This window comes from Symphalangus syndactylus, chromosome 9 (assembly GCF_028878055.3).
Source record: "Symphalangus syndactylus isolate Jambi chromosome 9, NHGRI_mSymSyn1-v2.1_pri, whole genome shotgun sequence".
Lineage (NCBI taxonomy): Eukaryota > Metazoa > Chordata > Mammalia > Primates > Hylobatidae > Symphalangus > Symphalangus syndactylus.
In genome coordinates, this window is record NC_072431.2 from 87,100,148 (window position 1) to 87,118,691 (window position 18,544).

Consider the following 18,544-nt stretch of genomic DNA (forward strand, 5'->3'; position numbering starts at 1 on the left):
GTGGCTATATTTGAAAAAAAAACAAACAAAACTTTTTAAATGAGGTTTGTCTAGGTGTTGGTCTCTTCATATACATTTCTTTTTCTGAGCACCTGATGGTCTTCTTTAATTTAAATACTCAAAATTATCTTCAGCTTAAGAAAGTTTTCTTCTATTACTGCTTCTGTTCAGTTTGTTCTGATTTCTTCATCAAAAACACTGCTTATGTGTTGGCTCTGTATGTGCCATTCATCTTTTTTTTCTCTCATCCTTTTCAGGCTTTGCCCTTCATTGATGCCTTCTGGGAGAGACTCTCAAGTCACTCTGTCATATCACTGATTCCCTTTCTGTAGTGGTGATTGTGCTCTGTACTGTTTTTGAAGGCTTTTAATTCCGTGATTGTACTTTTTAGAATTTATTTTAAATCTCTTCTTGACTGTGGTAGACAGAATAAGGACCCCACATAGATGTTCACATCCTAATCCTTGGAGCCTATGAATACGTTACCTTACATGGTAAAAGGGACTCTGCAGAGTGATTTAAGTTAAGGATCTTGCAGTACAGAGATTTATCCCAGACTGTCCAGGTGGGTGCAATGTAATCACAGAGTCCTTGTCATATGGAGGCAGGAAGAGCAAAGTGAGGAGAAGGCAATGTGATGAGAGAAGCAGAGATTGGAGCAATGTAGCCATGAGCCAAAGAATGCTGGCAGCCCCTAGAAGCTGAAAGAGCAAGGGATGGATTTGCACCAGAGCCCTCAGAAGGAACCAGCCTGGCTGACAGCTTGATTTTAGTCCCTTAACATTCATTCTGGACTTCTGACCTCCAGAACAGTAAGAGTACATTTGTGTTGTTTAAGCCACTAAGTTGGTGGCAATTTGTTACAGCAGCAAGAGAAAGCAAATACACTTGACTTTCTAAATTTTTATTTTTGCAAGCTTTAAAACACTCCCTTATCATCTTTTCTCATCTTTGATCTCTTAGTTAATATGCTCTGTACTTCCCTCTATTTTGTTGAGGGTACAAGTAGTAGATGAGTGATAAATGTTTTACTTTTCTTTAGTAGGTATCTGTCAATAGAATAGTTTCTTTTTCTCTTGAGTATTATAGTCTTCAACTTTTTGATAGGGTAGAGAATTATCTCCACATATTGTTCAAGTTAAAATTTCTGTTGTTTACTTATGAGCGTGTCATATAGTCCCGGCATTTGTCCATCTTTAGTGAGCTTGGTTGTCCAACTGGTTGTTGCTGGAATCCTTAGCTCTGCTCTTATACTCAGAGCTGAGCAGCATGGAGCAAATTTTTGAAATTTTGTTGGCTTTGCTGATCTTTCTGTCTTGTCTTTTTTTGAGGCATGGAATTTATTTTTATTTTATTTTAGTCTTTTGAAGTAGGGTCTTGTTCTGTTGCCCAGCCTGGAGTATAGTGATACAATTAGATCTCACTGTAGCCTCTAACCTGTGGGCTCAAATGATCCTCCTGCCCCAGCCTCCTGAGTAGCTGGGACTACAGGTACATGCCACCATGGCTGGCTAACTTTTTTTTACTATTTGTAGAGATGGGATCTTGTTATATTACCCAGGTGGTCTCAAACTCCTGGGCTCAAGCAATCCTTCTTCCTTGGCCTCCCAAAGTGCTAGGATTATAGGTATGAGCCACCATGCCTGGCTGCATGGAATTTATTTTGATAGTTTCAACAGTATTTGCTTTTTGTCCTAGGCAGACATAGTGAATGCAACATACATATACATAGCCAACTACTGAGCATTATATGTCCAGGACCATTCCAAGCTTGCTCTGCTAGCTACTAACTTTATATCCATAGTCACTTTCCTATGCTGGGAATTGTCTTGGAATAAATGTAAGAAAAACGATGCATATGGGGACTGCAGGAGATGAACCAACCCTGATCATCTTATAAAGTAGCTTTGTGAACCAAGTTGGGGTGGTGGGGGGGGCTTCCTCCTATGGTAGGTCTGTGAGTCCATGTCTTCATGGCAGAGGCAAAGCAGAGATGAAGGAATAGAGACTGTCCCATTCCCAGCCCTGCCCTGCTCACCATGCATGGCATTCCTCTTGGGCTTCAGGACTTGGACTTCACTGGACCTTTGGTTAGTGACAATTCCTCTTGGTTTCTGGCACATAGTTGTGCAGTATTCCTGGTTTCTACTGTTTTTGAAGGTTGGTACTAATCATTGTTATTTCTTAAGCATCTCAATAGGAGTTGCTAGCTTTTGCCTTAGAAGTACAAAACTAGTGAGTTGAAACCACCATTGCAAAATTATAACTGAGACAGTGAAAGAAATCTGACCCAACCAGCTCCATCTTGCGTCTAACCTACAAGCTGTCTTTGTTCATTCCTGGGAACAGGCGCAACTAACTTTGGGAGGAACTTAGTTTACGGTTTACCTTTGAAACAAAGACAATAGCAGCCCTTTCCTGAAACAAACCCCCTTCTTGCCTGGAGACTAGACTGCATTTGTAGGACTAACAAATTAGTCAAAAGATTATAAATTATGATTTAGGAGTCATGCAGCTGGAGGTTACAAGATTCTGACTACCCCCAAATTGCTCCTGGAGATAATGTCACTATTGTAAAACCTAAGATTAGTGCTTGAGATATTTTGCAGACCCTGTACTTGATGGATCAGCTGGCACCACCCAGGTGGCTAAACTGGCTCATCTGATCTTGTGACCCCCACCCAGGAACTGACTCAGCACAGGAGGACAGCTTCAACTCCTTATGATTTCATCTTCAACCCAACCAATCAGCACTCCTGACTCCTACTCACCAAACTATCCTTAAAAATTCTGATGGCCAAATTCTAGGGGAGACTGATTTGAGTGATACTAAAACTCTGGTCTCCTGCACAGCCAGTTCTGTGTGAATTACTCTTTCTCTATTGCAATTCCCCTCTCTTGATAAATCGGCTCTGTCTAGGCAGTGAGCAAGGTGAACCCATTGGGTGGTTACAAGTTTTTTCTTCTTTTTTTTTTTCTTCATCTAGATATACACATGCTAACACTGTCAAATGGATCAACACATATTTGCTTTACTGGGCTCACTTAGACTTGAAAAGCCCAGTTAACAGTGTAGCTCCCAAGGAGGCACATGTACTTCATGCCTGTGACCTCTGGCATTCATGGCCTGCAACATCTGTTGATTTGACAAGCTAAGGTAGTAGTTTTCCAACTGTGCTCAACAGAGTCCTCAGGCTTTATGCCGCTGTGTCCCCTTAAAGACTGTTTAGGGTGGGATTGAGTGTGTGAAGCCCTGAGCTTTGTATATCATGTTAGCCAGAGCAGCTCAGTTTTTCTTTTAAACTTTTAATTATTTTATTTCACTTTTTTTGAGATGGAGTCTCACTCTGTTGCCCAGGTTGGAGTACAGTGGTGCAATCTCGGCTCACTGCAACCTCCACCTCCCACATTCAAGCAATTCTCCTGCCTCAGCCTCCCAAGTAGCTGGGACTACAGGAGCCCGCCACCGTGCCTGGCTAATTTTTGTATTTTTAGCAGAGATGAGGTTTTGCCAAGTTGCCCAGGCTGGTCTCAAACTTCTGACCTCAGGTGATTTGCTCACCTTGGCCTCCCAAAGTGCTGGGATTACAGATGTGAGCCACCACACCCAGCCCTAAACTTTTAATTTTTAAATAATTCTGGGTTTACAGAAGAGTTCCAAAGACAATACAAAGATTTCCCATATACCCTTTGCCCAGTTTGTCCCACTATTAACATATGAGGTTGTCAGGCATTTGAGCCTAAGCTAAGCCATATATTCCCTGTGACCTGCACATATACATCCAGATGACCTGAAGCAACTGAAGAAACACAAAAGATGACATTCCACCACTGTGATCAGTTCCTGCCCCACCCTAACTGATCAATTGACCTTATGACAATACACCCTCCCCACCCTTGCAATAATGTACTTTGTGATACTCCCCCACCCTTAAGAAGGTACTTATAGTATTCTTCCTGCCCTTGAGAATGTACTTTGTGAGATCCACACCCTGCCCACAAAAAATTGCTCCTAACTCGACCTCCTATCCCAAACCTATAAGAACTAATGATAATCCCACCACCCTTTGCTGACTCTCTTTTTGAACTCAGCCCACCTGCACCCAGGTGAAATAAACAGCCTTGTTATTCACACAAAGCCTGTTGGTACACTCTCTTCACACAGACACACGTGACAGAGGGAACCATGGTACATTCATGAAAACTAAAACGTTAAACTTACTCTTAAATATTAAACTAAAATATTATTAGTTAACAGACTTAATTGGATTCCACTGATTTTTTTTCCATGAATGTGCATTTTTGAGTGGCTCAGTTATCTGTTTTGCCAGTTGTGCCCCATGTGAGGTTTTGTTTAGACAAAGAGTTGAATAGCTGCTTCTCTTTCCAGGTTTTCCTTACTTCCCCTTGTATATGCTCAACTACTGCTACATGGACCTGGGGGAAAGGTAGAACTGCAGCCTCCCTTTCCATCGTCTTAACATGCTTTCACATCTATTACTTCCTAAACTCTCTATTATCCTCATGTGGTCAAGGGAAATTGAACAGACTTAAAAAACATTTTTGCTTTACAGATTGAGAAATTGAGGCACAGACAGGTTGACTGACTTGTAGGTAAGAGTGAAATGGAAGCGAGTATCTTCACTCTTGGTTGACATTCTTAGTCTGTCCACAAAGTCTCTAGGTGAGCAAAACATACCCGAGAGAGAGAAGCTGATCAGCCTCCGACTTCCTTGTCCTTGGACAGTCTCATCAGCGCCAATGCTTTTAAAAATCTGTAAAAAGAAGGAAAATGGGAGACAAGCAAAACAAGCACTGAAATGGATATTCACACTTCAACACAAGCATGCTTATTCACAGTGATTTTACCAGCTACAGGCAATGAAGACAGTGATTTCGCTGGGCAACTATTGATTAAAACAACCTTCTAGCAACCTAATGTTTTTCCCAGTAGTAGAGGATCTGCTAGTGGGGGTGATGGGTACTTTTCAGGAAAATGGAAGTCAACAAACACAATTACTGTAATTGAAAAGACCCTTTGTAACTACTTATGCAAACAATGTCTTTTCACATTCAAATTTGCAAAAAGTATTTATTAAAGCAGGGCCTAGGGCACTAGAATGATAGGTCAATAGATGTTTTCTATTGTAATTATAATGTATTTCCATTTAGCAAAGTAGAGTGTTGAACTGCTGCATCTCCACTTATTATTATTTAGGGATTTCCAGGAAACTGCTGGGGAGGAGCCTGAACATGGCATTAAGGAGCTCTTCTGAGGTCTCTCTTAATTAATCAATTGCCTTCCTCAGAAATTTGAGAACACAATTGTTACATGGATTATCTAGAGTCTAGTAGGTATTTGAAAACAATGTTGCTATAATGTTTTGTTTTTCATCATTGCTCAATATTTAGTAATAGGTTAATCAAAATAGCTAGAGTTTTTGCTTCCATTCTCTTCTAGGAAGGTTTTATTCAGAAATGATTTTGAGTATTTGAAGGCAGAATGACTCTTCCTGTTTACCTTTGCATGTGTTGTATGGTTGCAGAAAATAATTTTAAAACTCTGGGTATTAAGCAAATCCACAGTGTCCATTTTTTAGAAGGTAATCTGTACTAGGAAGAGAAAAATGAAAATATCCGTAATCTCTTGTTCAGTCTCATTATTTGTCGATTGTGTGGGTTCAGTCTTTTTCTTTCTTCTCTTAGTATTCTTGATGCTGTATAGGTTGTGATTGGATATTCACATCAACCTGCCTGATATGAGACTGGGAGTAATGACTGGGCATCACAGGGCTCACAGCTTCAGCCAAGGGGAGTACAAAGGGATTATTATTCATCTTTTCACACTGAAGCAGGTGCCCCTGGTGAGCCTGTGAGCTTGGCTGCAGCTTGTAGACAAATCTTGGTATGACTGCCCTGAGGCCCAAATGTGATGTGCATCTCAGGGATCCTGGGCTGTTCAGCAGAGGGAGCCAACCAGTGGAGTGACATATGGAATGGGGCTCAGCACCAGGCCAGATGAGAGATTGTCAAACTCTTTGACAGATGTCTGTCCCTTAGAGTCTCATTTGATAAGAATCAGAGTAAAACATGTCCAGGATTGGTGAGTCAAAACTCTCATAGGTCCTGAGGTGTTATGAAAACTTGAAACTTACATTTGTCTTAAAGCTGCCTTTGCAAAATTATGGCTGAGACAGTGAAAGGGATCTAACTTAACTGACCCCATCTTGCTTCTAACCTCCAAGCTATCCTTGTTCATTCCCGGGCATAGGCTGAACTAACTTTAGGAGAAACTTAAGTTTGTAGTTTATAGTTTAAACAAAGACAGTAACAGCCCTTTCCCAAAGCAGACCTCCTTCTTGCCTGGAGACTAGATTGTCTTTGTAGGACTAACGTTAGCTACGAGATTAGAAATTATGGTTTAGGAGTCATGCATCTGGAGGCTACAAGATTCTGGCCCTCCCTAAACTGCTCCTGAGATCAGCGTTTGAGATATTTCACAGACCCTGCACTTGATGGATCAGCTGGCACCACCAAGATCAATAAACTGGCTAGTCTGATCTTGTGGCCCCCACCCAGGAACTGACTCAGTGCAAGAAGACAGCTCCGACACTCTATGATTTCATCTCTGACCAATCAGCACTCCGGGCTCACTAGCTTCCGCCCCCCCAACCCACTACTCCGCCCCGCCCCACCAAGTTATCCTTAAAAACTCTGTCCCCTGAATGCTCGGAGAGATGGATTTGAGTAATAATAAACTCCGGTCTCCCTCACAGCAGGCTCTGCGTGAATTACTCTTTCTCTATTGCAATTCCCCTGTCTTGATGAATCGGCTCTGCCTAGGCAGTGGGCAAGGTGAACCCTTTGGGCAGTTACAGTCTCATTGGAATTCCTTCCTCAGGAAGCTGACTGTCAGGTGAGGGACTGAAACTCACCAGATGCCCAGATCTAGACCATTGGATGCCAGACCCCTTATTCGTCTTCCTTAGTTCCTTAGACTCCTCCTTTGTTCCTGTTTTACATTCCTTCTCTGATATATAAATCCCAATTTTAGTTGGTCAAGGAGATGGATTTGAAACTTAACTCCTATTCTCCCAGTTAACATCACCCAAACAAAAAGCCTTCTTTCCTGGCAATACTCATTGTCTCGGTGATTGGCTTTCTATGCATGGAGCAATGGGACCTAGAACAAATCCCTGGCATTTTGATAACAATTAGCCTTCTTCACATCAGAGGGCCTTCTCCCTCCTTTCTGTTTGTTATTCCCATCAATGGCTGACACTAAGAAATGGAGATCAGCCATCAGTTCAGAAAGCACATCCTCAGGCTAGACCATGCTCTTCTTAACTCTGAAGATGGCCAGTCCTCATGGCATAATCAGGGCTTCCAAATTCCTTAATGTTGTGGACTTTTCTTCTCTTGCAAGCCTGTGCCTGGACATGGCCGTGGGAGACCTCCACATGCTGACCACCCCTCCTCACAGTGCTATACTGCACCACCAGGACAATTAACAATCAATGGCTAAAGCTTCTGGTTCCTAATTCTAATTTACAAATGTCCACCCCAAGTTTGTCTCTTTCTAAGAATATAAGTTCTTTGGGGGAACAATAGAAACTATAATTTTAATAATTATAGTTTATGGAATTGTAAGTCTAGAGTATGTGCATTCCAATGCATATTTTTTAAAAAGTAAAGGATTAAATTGCATATTTCATGCTAAGCTGAAATGAGCTCAAACATGCAATGATAACAAAGGATAGTACATTTATTTCTTCCTTTTTAAAGCATACATATTTTGGTTCTTCATATTTAAATACTCCTCTGCTGGCATTCAGAGTATTTACAAAGAAGCCTCTTCATCTTTATTGCATCAAAAACAGGTCTGTACATGAAAAAAAAAAAAGAAGAAGAAGAAGAAGAAAAAAGAGTATGTTTTCCAAAAGCTACTAAGCTCAGTGAGGAGACACATCATTTAAGTCTCCATAAAATCCCACGTAAATTCTTGGCTTTTCACTAACATCATTTACAAAGTCATCTAAGCACCACACTGATGACACAAAAATGGAGGGAATGGTAGCCATAATAAACATTTTCCAGGAAGTAAAAATGTTTGCCCAGTCTTAGGGAGGTTTGACATCCTGACTTCTCACTCAAGATGCATTGCAGAAGCATGTTTGACATTGAGAAATGTGCTATACTCACAGACAGACTCTTTACAGTTTATTGATTGTGAAAATGACGTGAAGAGTCAGCCCAAATAGTTTCACCCTGGAGCAACCTGAGGCTGCAGGCCTGTCAGGGAGATGGCAAGTCTTCTCAGGGCTGACTAGCTCCCTTTCCTCTTTGGCTTGTCTGATGCCTGACTGCCATTCTAACTGCTTGGTGCTGGGTCCTGTTGCCCCTCTCTCTCTGTTGAAGCTCTGGCAGTTTCACTGTGTATGTCTTGCACCCAAATGTTTCCACAACAGAGCCTACTTGGCAAATGGTTTAACAGATTCCAAACTGAATCTGTTGTGGGGTGTAGAAGATTCTGCAGGGTATTGAGAAGCTCTTGGAGTTAAATTAAGAGCTTTGAGGTCAATTCAGATGTCTTTCTCTCCTACTCTCATTCTCATTTTCTCTTTACAATTGCCTTTTGAAAAGTTGTAAACATGAATTCACACCACTGTTGCACACCCCTAAAACTGAAATTCAGCAAAAGAGTGTGAAGATCAGCTCTTTTCACCCTGGCAGGGGATCTTCCGTTTCAGCAGTCCAGAGACTATAGCTCAGTTGACAGGGCTCCCTCGGCCTTTACTCTCCAGCATGTTCTTCAAATTTTACCCTTTCTTTGCACAGTATCACTGCATGAAAGATGAGGTGGTTTGCTAAAAACACACAGCAGCATCTAATCACACAGTCATATATGTGTGCTGACCTATATCCCAGGTCTTCCAGCCTCCCAAGACATCAGGGCTTCTCACACGGGCCCCTTCTGTTCCCAGAGGTAAGCAGCTATGCCCAGGGGCAAGGGTGCCTGCCTGGGAACATCATTTTACCCAAAATTTTAGGTAAAATTGTCTTTATTTTAAAAACAAATATGAAGAAATCTAAAGCTGAATGCCAAATGAGCATGTATTTGGAAGGTAAAGAAGGAGATTTCGAAGAACTTTCTAAGCTGCCTCTTGGAATGGCCCAGACCTGGGTTTACTTCCTTTGGGTAAAAGCTGGAGCTGCTCCCTTTAGTGCATATGGCATTTCCAATAGGAGTGTGGCCACATTATGCTCAATTCTGACGTGATAACTCCATTTACATACCCATGATTATTCTCAAATAATTATAGAATTATTTCCCCTAAACATGCTGACAAGGTTTGTTTTAGTTATAGAACAATTAAATTGACAATGAGGCAGAGATTAAAATTCATTATGTCACTGAGTCTTATTCATCTGGCCCAGAAAACTTTGATTTGCCTATAAATGAAAAGTATAGGGCTCCATAATAATAATGGAACCTAAAAATGAGGTGCAAATATCATTACATTATCAATAATATGTAAGCTGCGGTGTATTGGCAGCTGAAAGTGGGGAATTATGAGTTCCACTTTGCATCAGAGATCCAGGGATTCCTCTAAAGTTCAGTAACTTTTACCTCCAAGACAAAGTCTATTACGTAATCAGATAGGCCTCAAAGCCATCTTAAAAGAGCAAGAAACAAAAACTAAAAAGCAAATCAACCAAAGGCCCAAGCTCCTTTTCCACCTCCAAATCTCTGAGATGTTCAAACGAGTAAATGGTAGATAAGTAAACACACCTTACCCACGTTTACAGAGCACTGCTGAGTGCATTTCCCTCATTAGACCCTCATTATATGACTGTCATTCTAACTGCTTGCTGTTGGAGGCAGCACATTTCAAGTTCTCCAACAGAAAGACCTGTAAACTGAAAGGGCAAAGCCAACTTTAGGGGCCTAAACGAAAGAAACATAAGCCAACTGAATCCCAAGGAAATCTCCCCAACCTCAGGGACACTTGAGATGAAAGACTTAGAAGAAGGCCCATCAAAGGGGTGGGGAAAGCAACACAGATGAGTGGCACAGAGCCAGTTCTTCCATATGCATTATTTTAACTGTTTAAGAATTAGGTATCATTCACTCCCACTCTTGCTTACAAATGTGAAAGCTGAGCTAAGAACAATTCAATGACTTTGTTCCCAGACCAAACTGAGGGTCAGGCTGCTATTTCTCGTGGCCCAATAACGAGATACAGATGAACTGGGGAGGAAGAGAGTTTTTATTTCTATAACCAGTTACAGGGAGAAGATCTAGAGGTTATCACCAGACCAACTCAAAATTATAAAGTTTTCCAGAACTTACATACCTTCTAAGCTATATGTCTATGTGTAAGTGTGCATTCATCTAAAGATGTAAGTGATTAACTTCTTTTAATCTATAACTAAGGTCTGAGTTCTGAAGACCTTCTTCTGGAGCCTCAGTAAGTTTATTTAATCTAAATGGGTCTAGGTGCTAGAGTGATTACCCTTATTTTGTCTTCTGCCAAATTATAAAGGTTTGGAGAGTTCCTTTAGACCCCAATAAACTTGTTTGTGGAGGCCTGGAGAGTTTTTTCAGACCCCCAATAAAATTTGTTTAATTCTAAAAGAGTCCTGTTAAGAATTCCTTGCTTATCTTGTCATGCTTCAAGGCCCAGGAAAAGCCTAGGCAAAACTCTTGGTGGGCTCTTTGTTACATTCCAGCCATTGTATAAGGGCACTGGCTCAATCAGCACTCCAGCCATTGTATAAGGGCACTGGCTCAATCAGCTTTTAATGTTTAACCTAGCTCCTCAGTTAGTGCTGGGACAGTTGTAACAGAGGCCTGTGTTAGTGAGACCTGGCCTGCCACAACTTCACAAAATTCACTTGAGATGAATCAATATTTGGTCTGAAAGACTTAAAACAAGAGTTTCAGAACTCACTACTCCCACTCCACAGAGTCTGTTAACCCCCTGGGGCCATTTCCTCAGATCTAGCCTGGCTGCTTGCATCTCTTTTGCTCATATTTTGTTCATATTCTGCCTCCACAACTCTGCTGTTTTTTTTTTCTTAAGAGTTGCTTGCTGTGCTGCCCAGGCTGGATGCAGTAGCACCATCATAGCTCACTGCAGCCTTGACTCCCTAGGCTCAGGTGGTCCTCCCACCTCAGACTCCTGGGTAGCTGGGACTGCAGATGTGCACCACCATGCCTGGCAAATTTAAAAATTTTTTTTGTAGGAATGGGGTCTCACTATGTTGCCCAGGCTGGTCTGGAATTTCTGGGCTCCAGTGATCCTCTTGCTTTGGTCTCTCATGTGCTGAGATTCCAGGCATGAGCCACCATGCGTGGCCTCCCTTTGCTTTCTGATGCCACCATCACCAAGCCAGCTTCCAGTCTGCACAGCTCCTGCTTTCTTTACCACCTTGAAGACAAGGCACAGGGTCCTCAATTTCAGGGCTCTTACGCTAATCACTAGGAGGAAAAAGAGAGGGGTTGGAAAAATGAGGCATTTATCCTATAGCTTTCACGGTGCGAATTGGAAATAATGAGTTAATTAGGAATGATTTTCTTTACTCTGCTTGCTTTTGACCACACAGGCCTGCAAGATTTTAGCACCAGGAATACATCTCCTTCAGGCAAAGATCTGCTACTTTTAGCTTACTAAAAATAATGAGGGGGCCAGGTAGGTGGCTCACACCTGTAATCTCAGCGCTTTGGGAGGCCAAAGTGGAAGGATCACTTGAGACCAGGAGTTCAAAATCAGCCTGAGCAACATTGTGGGACTCTTTCTCTACAAAAATTTAGTCGGGCATGGCGGTGCACACCTGTAGTCCCAGCTACCTGGGAGGCTGAGGTAGGAGGATCCCTTAAGCCCAGGAGTTCAAGGCTGCAATGAGCCGTGATCATACCACCGCACTCCAGCCTGGGTGACAGAATGAGATCCTGTCTCTTTAAAACAACAACAACAACAACAACAACAACAACAACAACAACAACAAGGTGATGAGAATGTGTAAGAAGCACTGTGCAAATGAAAATGCTAGCTGAGATTAATCCAATAGTAGATTTTCCCTGATGGTTCTTAGGCTGTAAAGTGATTCTTCTCTAACATAGCTTCTTGTGTAGTGTAGACTGTTCTAAAAGTGAGGACATAGATTGTACTGAGTCCTAAAAAATAATTGAGTGGCATCTGCTCTAGTGCAGAGGTTCTCCAACTTTAGCATGCATCAGAATTGCCTAAAGGGCTTGATAAAACACACATTGCTGGGCCCACCCCCAGAAGGACTGATTTTTTAAGTCTGGGGAGGGCTCCAGCAGTTTGAATTGCTAACAAGTTCTCAGGTGACGCTGACGCTGGCGGTGGAGGGACCACACTTTGAGAAACACCACTCTCAAGGGTCTACATCTCTTAAATGGTAACGGAAAGATAGACATCTTACTAAACCTCACCTACCCTCAAAACTGTCTTTCCCTGGTCATGAGAATTAGATTCTGGCGACCCCTTGGCCACACAGGCTTTTGTTTTCAGGGCTTGGGCCTGCATCTTCCACTAGAAACAATGACCTTCTTCTTTGCATCCCCATCACTGGCACCTTGGTCCAGGCCCCACTCCTTTCTTGTCTGGATGACCATTACCCAGCCAGCTGTCCCCTCAGCCTGTGAAGGGGTCATCACCCCACTCTCTGTAGGCTGATCATTCTTACCTGGTTCAAACTCATCAGGAGGCACCCACTGGCACAGGTAAGGCTGGACAGTGGGCTGCATGGCAAACTGATGGGGTTTTCTTTGGCTCACAGAGTGTTTCAGCTGGGCATGGTGGCATGCACCTGTAATCCCAGCTACTCGGGAGACTGAGGCATGAGAATTGCTTGAGCCCAGGAGACAGAGGTTTCAGTGAGCTGAGATTATGCCACTGCACTCCAGCCTGGGCTAGTCTCAAAAACAAAACAAAACAAAACAAAAAAACCCAGAATATCCAGCAGCAACTCCCTGGGGCTGAGAAACAGCATCCTCTTCAGAAGCATCACACATCCCCAGGTGTCCTGTGACTGCTTCTTTCATTCCAAGCACCCACTGCTTCACATTTGACAATCATTATGCAGTACACCACTCATAAGTCTTGTAATTAAAATTAGAAAGTTTTTCTAGCTTGGCAATATGAAAATCAATGGTTGGTCTGAAAGTCCATGGCATTTTAGATCTGATGACATGTGATACTGACCTGGCTCCCTGGAAGCTTTTGAATTTGCAGTTCTTGTCCTAAACATTTTTGACCTACAAATGTGATGTTGGCCATTATTGTACTGCATAATAACCAAGTCATGTTTTATTCCTTCTTTACAAAGAGATAAATAATTCAGGAATGGATGTTGAATTCCCTGGATGTGGAGTGGATGGATGGTCGGGAGCATTTACGGAGGTGGTCACAGGCAGGTGTACAATATGGTGTTAAGAGGCAGCCAGGCTGGAGCCAGCACATCCCTTTCTCTGCCAGCTCCTCCTTTGTCTGTGTTAGGGTGAGGCAATCAGTTGCTCTAATGCTCAGTTTTCTTTTCCATCAAATGGAGAGCATAATAAAACGTATCTCACTGAGTTCTCCTGAGAACGGAATGGCATAATGTGTATAAAAGTGTCACATAATACATGCTGTAAATCAGGCTGTTGTTATTTATATCGTATTTTTTAACCTCTGACTTCTATCGTTAAGAATTATATTAGCAGATTATCTAACATCTGATTCCTTACTTTATAGATGAAAAACGTGAAGCATAAGCTGGTCAATCAAGGGGCCCACGAGGTCACATAACTGGTCACGCCAGACAAATCGGGGCCAGAGCCCAGAATCCTGAACCCTCCATTCACTGTGGAGGAGAAATCTGTTGCCCTTTGTTAGATCATTTGGTCCAGCTTAGAAGAGTTATAAATATACCATAAGCTGAAAACCAACAAAAAGCACTGGTCTGTGTCTAACACCTATGACTTATCAGTATGGTAATTTATATCCTTTAAAAAGGCTTCCTATGTAAATGTCTTGCTGTTAGCATTTTCTGCATGTCTACAAGTCTGTAAAAGACCAGAAGATGGATGATCCTGTTTCTCTAGTTGGTTGTGGAATTAGATAAACATACAGGCAGAAGCAAGAAAGAAAGTTTCCTTTGTAAAAAGTATTTAAAACTTACTTTCTCCTTCAAACTTGAGGAACCTGAGTCCTTTAATCAGAAAGACACCAACACTGTAGTAGTTTTGATGAATAAAGACCACAGAGAGAGACCTGGATCCTCTAAGACTTAGAAAAAGGTAAAACAGGAAGAGTGAAGATGAATCCGTTTCCATAACCTCGATCCATTCAAAGCCAGCCCAAGGGAAGGGGCTGGCTGGGGGCTGCGTGAGGAGGGGAGGGAAAACAATCAGATTGGTGGTGGGGAGAGATGGAGAGGAAGTGGGAGAATGAGGGCTGATGGTTTCATGACAAGAAAAAGCTGCTGTGAGGAAAAGATGGGACCAAAACACAGTTCTGGAAGCTGCCTCAGTGCCTTCTAAATGGCTGGATCATGTTTCTGCCCATCCAGACTCTATTTGAAATACACACCTCAGGAAAACAAATGCATTGCCTGGTATGCCACACTCATCTGGATTGACTTAATATGTGGGTAGTCTTGGCCTTATGTTTCTATCCTGTTTTCTAAGGAATTCATGTCAAGCTGCTATTTTAAGTATTTTGTAAACAAAACCTGTCCTTATGTGAAATAAAAAATACAGGCATAGTGTGGTGAGCTTCTGTTAGCTTCTACACCCTTCAGCTGGCCCAGATGAGGGAGCTGACGGACACATTCCTCCCTCATCTGAGCTGATTTGAGAGTCCATGGACCTGAGATGAGGGCTCACAACTTGAGATGATAGGTGACACAGCTGAAGCTGGTGGGGAAGTGGGTGGGGCAGAATTTCTGGAAGGGTTTCATTAGAAGACAGGAGAAACATGCAGGGGGGCAGGAACATCTCCCTGATTGCTTTGGCATCAGGCTGGATCTAGGGGCAAGTGTTGGCAGCTCATGTAGGGTAAGCTGTTTGAGCTGGGGCAGCACTGCTTCTTCAGGGCTCATGCACATCCCTGGGAGTGGGTTTCTGTATCACGTGGGTAGTTAGAAATTTTGGGCTGAGTTGGGATGGCTTGGCTCTTCTCTTTCCTCCTCCACCTTCAACCTCCAAATACCAGGAGGACTAGGGGTACCCTTCTGAGCCTTTGCAGCAGGCAGAATTCTAAGATGGGCCCCAAGATTTCCTGCCTCTGTGGTGTATGTGCCCAGGGACTGTGAATTACTCTGGGATCAGGATAGCTGACTTTAACAAAGGGACATTATAAGGGGCTGACTTAATCACACAAACTCTTTCAATCTGAGCCTAGAGGTCAAAGAGAGAGAGAGGAAGTGAAAGATTCAAGGTGAGAAGGGTTTGACATACCATTGCTGGCTGGAAGATGGAGGGGACCATGTGGTAAGGAATGTGGGCAGCACGAAGGACCCAGGGTGGCCCCTGGCTAAGTCAGCAAGGAAACAGGAAACAGGCACTTCAGTCCTAACCACAAGATACTGAATTCTGCCAACAACAAGAATGAGCTTGAAAGCAGGCTTTTCCACAGAACTTCCAGATGAGAACTCAGCCTGGCTGACATTGATTTCAGGTATTTTACCTTGCAATAGACTGAGCAGAGAATCCAGCCATGCTGTCCAGGACTTCTGAACTATAGACCCATGAGCTAACTTTGTGATAATTTGTAACACAACAAAATAGGAAATGAATACAACCTTCTCCAAGCGATTTCCTTTCTGATGCAAAGCTCATTTTCGACATATTCTTTTGCCTTGGGAGAAATATCTGCCTGACTGTAGAACCAACAACAGTTGTATTTCTCCTGGGAAACTGTGGCCGGTCTTCATCTTCTGGAAACCACGAACTGTGTAAGTGGCCTTGTTCTTCTGTTAGCAAGGGCAACATGAACTCATGGAGATCAGCCCCTTACCCCAGCTCTCTAAGGGACAGCTCTGCCATGATGTAGGAGCTGCCCCAGGCTTTACCAAGACCATGTGAGTCAGACTGGGGGTGGGGAGGTGGGTGGGACTTGGGCATCTGTCCTCTTTAAGGCTCCCAGGTGAGTCCAGTGTATACTCAAGGATGTGAATCACAAAATTAGAGGGCAGAAGACAGAGGCAGAGAGACTAATTTGGAGGCAGCTGCAACAGGGTCTGAGTGATGATGACACAAACCCTGTCTGTCAGTAGGCAGGAGGGGAGGGGAGGGGAGAGGGGAGACTGCCAAGTGATAAAATGGATAGAACTTGGTGACCCATTGGAAGAGGGTGTTGAGGGAAAGAGAGATGCCCCTTTGGCTGAACGCATTTCTCTGAATTCAGGATCTTTTTCTTACAAATTATGAAACTCCTTGTAATTATTATCCTTCCAGATCTGGGTTTTGTCCTTTATCACCAAGTCTAGTTAAGGATGCAAGAGTGACAAGAGTTAGCTCTTTTCATCTAAGTATGTGAGGATGGAGGGAGAAACTCATTTGATTCTACTTTTTAAAATAGCGATTAAACCAAACGACTGCAAAGCCTTTGGGTAAATGAAATCACAGGAAGTGTGTCGGTTGCTGTTCCATCTGGGTCAGACAGTCTGCTTAGTGAAGACAAGGGCTGCATTTTGCATAGAGCTCTTTCTAGCCACCCACTCCCACTCACTGAATAGATGAGCAATTTTGAGGGATAATCCAAAGAAGAATGGACATGGCTCATTCATGTGAGTGTAATGGCAAAAACATGATAATATTTACTCCTCACTAAATGAAAAAATGCCTAGAAAATGACTTTTTTAAAGGCAAACGTTTTCCCCCTCACTGACTTGCTTTAAAATTTCTAAGTTGTATTCCCATCTAAAAATGTGTTTAAGTTTTAGGCAAAGATGTATTTTTTCTTGCTAATGTAACATCTTTTTTCCTATGGACATGCCACATGGATACTTAGGAAAAGCTCTCTAAGGTCCAAGGATGAGCTTGCTGCCAGCTTCAGGCACACAACCATCTTGGGGCTCTGTCTTCCTGCAGCAGCTGCCACATTCCCTCCAGAGGTGTCACTGGAGCTTCCCACTACCCATGGGTTGCTGGATTATGGGATAAGTGAGTTAATCTTTCATTAAATACTGGCCAGAATCCAAGAACTTCACACCTACCTTCTTCTGCATTTCCAGGGGGTACGTGGAGAACCCCCAAAACAACACTCACTTGTGCTCTAGAAGTAACTGATAGTAATTCTCATCAAATTACAGTTGACTCTTGAACAACATGGGTTTGAACTGTGTAAGTCTACGTATACATGAATTTTTTCAATACATATATTTGAAAACATTTTGGAGTTTGCAACAATTTGAAAAAACTTGCAGACGAACCACCAATTCAGAGACAGCAAGACCAACTCCTTCTCTTCCTCCTCCTCCTCCTCAGTCTACTCAATGTAATGACAAGGATGAAAACCTTTATGATGATCCCCTTCCACTTAATGACTAGCAAATATATTTTCTCTTCCTTATGACTTTCTTAATATTTTTTCTCTAGCTTACTTTATTGTAAGAATATGGCATATAATACAAATAACATATAAAATATGTTAATCAACTGTTTATGTTACTGGCAAGGCTTCTAGTTAACAACAGGGTGTTAGTGGTTAAGTTTTGGGAGAGTCAAAAGTTATACACAAATGTTTGACTGCATGGGGGAATGGAAGCCCTAAACTCCTGTGTTGTTTAAGGGCCAACTGCATTTTCTTAGAAATATTTGCTAATATCCAGAATCTACAAGGAACTTAAACAAATTTATAAGAAAACAACCCTATCAAAAAGTGGGCAAAGGATATGAACAGATGCTTCTCAAAAGAAGGTATTTATGCGGCCAATAAACATATGAAAAAAAGCTCATCATCACTGGTCATTAGAGAAATGCAAATCAAAACCACAATGAGATACCATTTCATACCAGTTAGAATGGCAATTATTAAAAAGTCAGGAAACAACAGATGCTGGTGAGGCTGTGGAGAAATAGGAATACTTTTACACTGTTGGTGAGAGTGTAAATTAGTTCAACCATTGTGGAAGACAGTGTGGCAATTCCTCAAGGATCTAGAACTAGAAATACCATTTGACTCAGCAATCCCATTACTGGGTATATATATACACCCAAAGGATTATAAATCATGCTACTATAAAGACACATGCACACGTATGTTTATTGTAGCACAATTTACAATAGCAAAGACTTGGAACCAACCCGAATATCCATCAATGATAGACTGGATAAAGAAAATGTGGCACACATACACCATGGAATACTATGCTGCCATAAAAAAATGAGTTCATGTCCTTTGCAGGCACATGGATGAAGCCGGAAGCCATTGTTCTCAGTAAACTAACACAGGAACAGAAAACCAAACACCACATGTTCTCACTCATAAGTGGGAGTTGAAAAATGAGAACACATGGACACAGGAGA

The 18,544-nt window shown here is 42.3% G+C and overlaps 1 protein-coding gene across 7 annotated transcripts in view; it reads right to left on the reverse strand.

Moving 5' to 3' along the window:
- The window catches only part of HECW1 (HECT, C2 and WW domain containing E3 ubiquitin protein ligase 1), a 473,895-nt gene that overhangs the window by 166,317 nt on the left and 289,034 nt on the right, over window positions 1-18,544 (reverse strand). For all 7 annotated transcript variants that reach the window (XM_055293321.2, XM_055293322.2, XM_055293319.2 and 4 more), the window contains one exon: window positions 4,700-4,775. In XM_055293321.2, coding sequence (XP_055149296.1) covers window positions 4,700-4,775 — 76 coding nt within the window. The remainder of the gene's footprint in view (window positions 1-4,699; window positions 4,776-18,544) is intronic.